This window comes from Colletes gigas, unplaced genomic scaffold (assembly GCF_013123115.1).
Source record: "Colletes gigas isolate AHSC1104 unplaced genomic scaffold, ASM1312311v1 Colletes_gigas_Sc00021, whole genome shotgun sequence".
Classification (NCBI taxonomy): Eukaryota; Metazoa; Arthropoda; class Insecta; order Hymenoptera; family Colletidae; genus Colletes; species Colletes gigas.
Genome location: NW_025106650.1, coordinates 4,400,416 through 4,408,294, shown reverse-complemented (window position 1 = coordinate 4,408,294; position 7,879 = coordinate 4,400,416). Strand labels below are relative to the sequence as shown.

The 7,879-nt window shown below is 38.5% G+C and overlaps 1 protein-coding gene across 2 annotated transcripts; it reads right to left on the bottom strand.

Annotated features, from left to right (window-relative positions):
* Positions 1-1,461: 1,461 nt before the first annotated feature.
* Positions 1,462-5,572, bottom strand: LOC122400994. Of its 2 annotated transcripts, none has more exons than XM_043402824.1 (6): positions 4,717-5,572; positions 4,015-4,162; positions 3,755-3,943; positions 2,668-2,741; positions 2,352-2,588; positions 1,462-1,626 (listed from the first exon to the last, which is right to left on the bottom strand). In XM_043402824.1, the coding sequence occupies exons 1-3, from the start codon at positions 5,386-5,388 to the stop codon at positions 3,756-3,758; spliced, it is 1,008 nt and encodes a 335-aa protein (XP_043258759.1). In that variant the 5' UTR covers positions 5,389-5,572; the 3' UTR covers positions 1,462-1,626; positions 2,352-2,588; positions 2,668-2,741; position 3,755. The 2 variants fall into 2 exon arrangements, with proteins under 2 accessions (XP_043258759.1, XP_043258760.1); XM_043402825.1 differs by having other exon boundaries at positions 2,689-2,741.
* Positions 5,573-7,879: the final 2,307 nt, after the last annotated feature.

Sequence of the window (7,879 nt, the reverse complement as noted above, 5' to 3'; positions counted from 1 at the left end):
GTTTCACCCGTGTAAGGTTGTATGACGGCCTTGAAGGTGGCGACATCTGCTACTTCGCGCGTCGAGCAGTAATGCCAATGGCAAGGACACGAAAATCACTAGTGTACACCGTTTAACTTAGGGGTGGTATCCCTTCTTGTGATCAGATATAAAAAATTAATAAAAAGAAATGTGCTGTGGGCGTGAAAAATGTTGACTAGTAAAATTAATACTACAAAGAAATTCTATATTATGCCAAATACTCTGATCACCGCATTTATATAATTGTGTTTCTTTAAATTTTCTTAGAAAGTAATGAATATCTTCCTTTCATAATATTTTCTTAATTTGATTTATTAAAATAGTGTGAAAACAATTGCATGATACAGAAGGTATGTAATTGGCGGTTTTCAATGTTACTAGATTTTGTAATTCGAAGAAACATATCGCACATCGACGTATGTGCATTATTATTTAATGCTTGATCACGCATATTATTCGTTTGGGAGACTTATGCATTTATTGATAAATAGTTTTAATTTATATTGATTTAAAATTGATACGCTATTTTAAATTTGGCACGACAAATGAATTTCACTTTGAATTTTGTCGCGTGCCAATCAAATCGTTTCGCGGCCATCCTGGCCACGTGACCCATAATTCATTACCCCTGTCTTAAACGGTCATTCCATTATGCAGACGGAGGCATGAGGATATGTTGCGAATTTAAAAGAAAGAAATTGCATTTAAAAGAATTGTGAAACAGTCTTTAGATACGCGAAATGATTTAATGAGATGGAATTTTATATTAGAACCATAAGACGAATGAAATTTGAAACATGTTCGTTCCTTCTCCTAATGTACTTTCTACTCAAATTGAACGAGTAAACGATAATGTTATATCATGATATTCTTTGAAATATAGTATCATGTGACACTTCTTAAAGTTATTCTTTGTAAGTATTATTGTGGTATACAATCAGATCGAAAGTAACAAAATTAAACGTACTATTTTAACACCTTACGTATTATTCATAAAATAATATTATGATTTTCAATAGTTGATTGTATAAAACTATTTCTTATTATGTCTGGGTGTGAATATCAGTTTTTATATTACGTTTAATTTTATATCGTCGAAGTATATAAGCTCTCGAGCAGTGCATTGCGTGCGGTAAACGCCTATGGGCGTTAGACAAACATACTTATTAAATACGACTGCATGATTTCCGCACACGATGTGGTCAAATCTTAGTATAAAAAAGTTTGAATAATTATATGTATAATGATAATGATAATATATTTTCATATATTATTGTCACATATATAAACATTTAATTTAAATATGTAATAATAGGTAATAGAGAATAATAGAATGTATTTACTCAACACCAATATATGTACATATGTATATATTTCACAAGTTATAATTAACATTTTACATATCACGTGAGAAACGATGAAAATTACAGAAGTGCCGAAGAGAGATAGGAGTATTTTTAAGAAAATACGCTTTAAATAATTTATAACACTTTCAAAAATACATTCATCTTTGAGTACTTTCAATCATTTGTATGTTGTATGTTGTATCATTTTTGAATACAGTTTATCGTCTATTAACATAAACATGTTCTACAGTCGCATCACCTGAAAAAAAGGAATAGGACAATGATGTAAATTAGTCACGCGAGCAGAAAGATATACTGGATGGTCTAAAAACAGGATCGCATAATGTAAGCACATAATATCGTTTTTATCAGTCATTTTCCATAAGATTAATATGACGCTATTATAAATAAAATATTCTGTTTGATTATTGCTTTTCGTATTTAAAAAATGTAAAATTTCATTAATCTAACATTAATCAATATAAGAGTAAAAACCTTCAATATTAAAAATTTCTCAGTACTAATAATATTTGTTGTATTGATACAGAATTTTGAAGAATAAAGGCCAAGTCATTAGTAATATTGGAACAGGAAATCTCCCACTACTTCAATAGAGCTGATTGGCTGATTCTTTCATCAATTTTTGTGAGTATTATTATAACATACTATTATATCTCCTAATTCTTTATTTTTAATTTCACTGTAATGCAAAACGAGTCACGCAACGCGTGGTTCGATCCCTAGTCTGATCAAAAGTAGAAACAGACGCTGCACGTTGAAGTTGTCTGAATATGGGAAGGCGTATTTTCCTCTGACCTAATTTTTTTCGTAAAACGAACGATACAAATACAAAGATTAACTGCAAAGCGCATTTAAACACTGTTATCTATTTTCGATCAAACAGAAGATACGACTCGTCCTCAATTACGTGACACACCCTGCATAGAATAAAAATAACGGTAAAAACGGTACGTAAGAAATTACCTCTTGGGAAATAAAAATGAGTAAAACTGTGATGAACAGTGAGCAAATTTGTTGCGTAGCTTAGCAGCGGGAAGGTTCATTATTGATGCAAAGTTGCTAGTAAGTTGAGGAGTTGTAAAATACGAACTGGAAGAAACAGCTTTTGTTCATAGAAGTCCTTTTGGATGGTGGGTTCACAAAGTAATAAGAGTTGTTTAAAAATTGTCGTGAACATGACCGTTGTGCGATGCGTAAGACCTAATAAATATTATCAAGCATGTATTATTGTTCGAGAAACGTTTGTCGTGAGAGTACATAATATATTTTATTAACCTACCATGCAGTTTGAGACACGTACCCTGTTAGTGTTAACGCGAATGAAGTTTCAAAAAATTCAGTTGATTGGCCTTACTGGAACGAATGTAAAAAGTTTAGTTAGTACTGTTTTCCATCAATCTATAAGGGCAACGTAGGTAAATATTATAATTAGCAAACGTAAAGAGATATATTTTTCTTTCCAGATTGAACACGATTATTCGAATAGTTTTAGTTACTCGAGACGATTTTTCAGAATTTTTGGAGTTTTATGAAATGTTCACATGTGGTAGTGCAGGAAACTTTTGAATATAAGTAATGTCCTTTTAGAAAATTACTGAAACGTTTACCTGCGTTCGACCTTCAGCAGGGGTTTCATGACGCACAAATATCGACGTGAGTTTTATAGTTATCATCTATTTTAGGCACCCTTGTTCATGCAACGGTTCATTGGTTATCAATCACAGATTATTAATTACTCGGTTGATTGATTAGAAAAGTAAAAGCAGGAGTTTATATAGTATTTAATTTGGAGCTATGTATAGTATTATGTATTGTAAGATTCGCTTTTAATTATAGTATAACTTTATAGCAAGAATACTATATAAACTACAGCATATTAGTCTGTATAAAATAGACAATAGACAATTAAAGTTGAAGTTTACTTCTATTATTCTATGTGTCTTTTTTCATACATTCTCAGGTACATGTTTTCTCTCTCAGTGTCTTGTAGTAGAGAAAATAGCCTTGGACGTCAAGTCGATTTTGTACCTATTATAGTGATTCTGTTGATATTATTAGAGAGCTACCTTGAATAGAAAATAGAATAGAGAGCTACAACATGACTGTAACTTTTATACGGTTATGACACGTGCTAATACGTATGTATGCATGAAAACTGCTGTCTAATCATCAGATTCCTAAAAGGACACGACTTAGATTCAGAAGCTATAAACAGGATAAATAAAAGATTAAGAATCGTAGAGTAGAATTGTTCAGGTTCTAACGTGGGATCTTAAGTTAAAAGGTAATGATAAAATAACTAAAACGACCTGATAGTGATTCTAGTGTAGGCTGAGTCAGATTCGTTTGAATTCTAAACGCGTTACCTTAGTGTCGTCGAATCAGCCGTGTGCGGTGATGGAGAGCATTAATGAGAACTCCGATTTCTTCATCGGACTCGGCTGATTGGCGTCGTGACATCCGATTATTCGGAGTGCCGGTCACCGAAACAATGTTTTGCTTAGACGGTTGCGTTGGGAATGACGAGCGGCGTATAAGCGGCGGTGGTCTCGCACCTACGGTTCGATTTAGCCTTTTACGCACGATACACTTACAACCTGTTCAAGCTGATCTAATTGTTTGCTACCTAATAGGCGTAAAGCGGGTCGGTGCATGCCTTGCATTTCAAAGGACCTCTGACTGTTCATCGGTTGCCTCGGAAAAAAGCGGCTCCGAACGGGAAGTTCGACCGTGGAAGCTTTTCTTGAACTGGCATTACCTGCCTTAGACGAGTCCTTAGGCGGTTTTTAAAAATATGCACATGTTCGTATACTCGTGTTGTTGGTTTTGCGACACAGAATGAAATATTGTTTCGTTATTTGGCGGACGTGAAATCAATCAGTGTAAAGCTTTGTTACATCGTTTCTTACAAAAATATAATACTTTCAATTGAAAATATAACACGATAGTTGTACATACTATCATTAGTTCCTATACGCTATACAAATAACAGTACGTATTTTATTTTATTTTATTTTTTTTTTTATTCGTCTCTAATACTGGCCTATGATAGCATTTCTACGCCTAGCAGTATCACTTTCGTTCACGGTATTACCAAAATTAATATTCTAACAGACTTTAAAGCGCTATCCTTTTTTCCCGCACGTTATTATACGAGGGTCTCCGTTTTTTTTTTTTTTTTTATTTTTTGTTTTTTCGAACGCGTCTTGTGCGCGGATCTACACTGATTGGATTTGCAACCACAAAAATAGGATTCGTAAAGATCATATTACACCTCAATCTGGATCAAAATTAAGTTAAGAAACTAGTGCGGTCGCCGCTGTAATACCTTATCTCTAGCGAAACGTATTCGCAACACTTCAATAAGAGCAGCTATCGCTGAAATGAGAAGCATCGTCACGAGAATATGCCCTGCCACTGGAACGGACTTCGTTCGACGATCTTTGCCACTTTCTTCCGTGCTTTCTGTCAAGTTTTCTCCGATATCGTCCTTCGTAATCATCGACGTTTCGCCTGTGTCGCCAATCGTTCCGTTCGTATCCTCTTTTTGATCTTTAATCGAATCGTCGGTGACGTTGAATCGCGCGTAAGAACAGTTCCTATCGTAATAGTTGCGGAAAATGGATTGGATATAGTCCTTGTACTGGAATTTTGGACAGAGCTTCAGTTTCCGATAGTTTATCGGGACCGCTATCATCTCGGTGGTCGTCGCGTTTTCCGTTGCTTTCGTCGTGTCGTTTCCACTAACCGTTTGATTTCGACAATAGTAATTCGTGTTGAGCAACATTCGCAGGGGCAAGGATAGCAGCACACCGAATATCGTTAGTATAATCAGGATGCTGATGTTGATGCCTAGCGAGATGCGTTTCTCGGACAACTTGAAGAAACGTTGAAACTGAATTTCGTTCGTGGTACCTTCTTCCTCGACGGGCTTTGCATTTTCATCGGTCGTATCGGGTAGCTCGAGCATCCCCGACGTTTTACATTCGTGTTCAACCATTCTCGCGGTCGTCCCGTTGGAGTTTGATTCGGTGCACGTGGGTATACTACTACGGGTCGAACACCGACAATTCGAGAACTTTTTAATCGCTGTCGAACCAATAAACTCAACGACGATACATCTTTCTCTATCTTTCGTTTAAACGCAACTGTTGCGCATTCTGTTGTGACTGCAGTTCGAAGTGGACCTGGACGTCGACTGATATTGATTTCCAGGTAGAGCCAGCCACGTACGCGCAAGTCTCACGGTTCCTCTTCTGTCGAGGAAGCTACACTTGGCGGTAATTAGACGTCGTTTAAATTAAGCTTACCATAAAAGCAATCAATGCCTACGACGGAATTACCCTTGTTCGAGTGCGCGTTAATGCGTAATCGATACGACGCTCGAGTGTCTATTGTGGCTTTGAAGTTTAATAATGAATAGCAGCCGCTGACAAAGCCCACAAAGCGACAACGCGTTGGGCTAAATTAAACGGTTTCTCAAAGAAACAGGAAAATATTTTCATTTTGCAATTTGTCATCTTCTTCGAGGTCTTTATTGTTAATCTAATTTGTTAAAGCTACTTGATTCCTCTTCAACTTCACGAAACAAAATTTTCTTGTTTACATTGTGATTTTATTGTGTCTTTAAGTATCGCTTATTTGAAATATCATTGCTATATTTACAACTACTAAACTACATTTTTATGTTTTCAGGGATTTTTGGACCAGGATGATATTAAGACTAGCGTTAGTTCAGGAAGCTGTGTTCCTGTTGATCGTGGATGACGTCGGGACGCCTGAGTTGAAATGGAAATATTTCTTCGATGGAAAAAATTTATCCGTAAGTCAGAAATGTATATACAGTTGGCTGCGTTACGCTTCAATAACGTTTGCATCGATACGAATCTTAACGCGTGCGTTGCTATCATTTAGTTAGGAAATCGTCCGCTGCGAGCCACGTTGTATTTCGCGGTAATTTTATTTAATGTAGATACATAGTTTTAAGTGCGCGCAAATAAAATATATTAAATGGGCCAACAAAACATTCCGTCGAATGTGTCACGCATAATCTAACACTGGTATATCTCGAGAATTGACGATAACCTAATCTGATCTATAACGCGTAAGCGCAAGTACCAACTAATATTGCGTAATATTCGTCCATTTTTGAGATATAAGAAGTTTGAGTTGCCTTTGAGCAATTGCGATTTAATACAGGGTATCGCGCTGTAATAATTCACGAAGATGCGCCTCCTTGTGGAATACCTTTTTAAGTCACGAACGTCAGATATTTTACGCCTTCCCAGATGTAACGAATTGATGAAAAAACGCGGACTTGCGAAAGAGGCGCGCGCAGACGTTAGTAAGGTTTTGGTGAAAAGCGTTTGGCGGCGTAACGGCCGATTCATCGTGGCGCGGAGGACTTTGGTTTCGCGTCGAAAGGAAGGAAGCAGTAGCGCGGCAAGGGTGCAAGGGAACGCCTTGAAATGGGCAGGTTCTCTAGCGTGTGCATACATAAATAATATTAGACAATATCGAATTAAAATTCGCATCTTTCTGCGAGCAACAATGGGCCGTGGTGCCCCCACAAAGGAAATGCCCGCCACGGCGGCGGCGGTGGCGGTGGCGGTGGTGGCAGCATCGGAGGCGGCGGCATTTATAAAAGTAATAAAACAGTCGAACAACAACTCTCTGAAGTGAGTAGCGGCAAGAGAGAAAGAGAGGAAGAGGAAGGTGGAAAGGGCGAGTGAGCGGGATACTCCGGGAAGGTGAAAAGAGGAGGGCAAAAGGAGGTACGGGAAAAGAGACCAAAAGGGAGAGATGAAGCACAGGAGAACAGCGACCCGACCCGACCGACCGGTAGCCCAGCCAGCGCACGTATATCTTGCTCTGCTACACCGCACGCCGATTCTTCGAGGTTCTCATTGATGAATTCGTTCTGTTACAGAACCGAATCGCACGATTTCTCATCCCCTCTACGGGCGCCGGAGCCGCGAGCTTCGAGTTCGATCCTAAAAAAGACGCTAACGAATCGCGACGTCCTGTAATAATCGTTATTTATACGCCCTAACGTCTGCCCGAAGACTGTTCGCGAGACCGTCAGGCAGCAGGGTTGCGTATCGAGAGGCTAACGCGGCCCGATTCTTAATTGGCCCGGTTATTAATCCATCAACGTGCGCGTTTATTCCCTGGACGAACCCGTTCCTTTCGCTTCCACCGGCATCGGAATCGTCCTGGATATCCGTTTCACGAATAATCGCCAGCATTAATGTAATCTCGATACCAGTTCTCTTCGATGGAATCCGCGCACGATTGAGAACCCAGTTCTCTAAACGTAGGCATAATGAGATTAGCCGGCGGGCAAACATCGAAAAACGATGTCGAGCGCAGGCAACTAAGTCGGCGGGACGCGGCGGCGGGTTGCGCAGGTGCAGGCTAACGATTATCGGCGAGTTTTGCGCGAAAGATGAGCGGAGGTTGAGAGCCAGGGTATGTAGAGCAGATGCTGG

Coding starts and splice junctions, on each gene's coding strand:
- LOC122400994 (XM_043402824.1), bottom strand. CDS start 5,388: ATGGTTGAACACGAATGTAAAACGTCGGGGATGCTCGAGCTACCCGAT. Junction 4,163..4,716: donor TACGTTTCGCTAGAGATAAG/GTATTACAGCGG, acceptor AAACCGCCTAAG/GACTCGTCTAAGGCAGGTAA. Junction 3,944..4,014: donor ACCCGCTTTACGCCTATTAG/GTAGCAAACAAT, acceptor ATCGAACCGTAG/GTGCGAGACCACCGCCGCTT.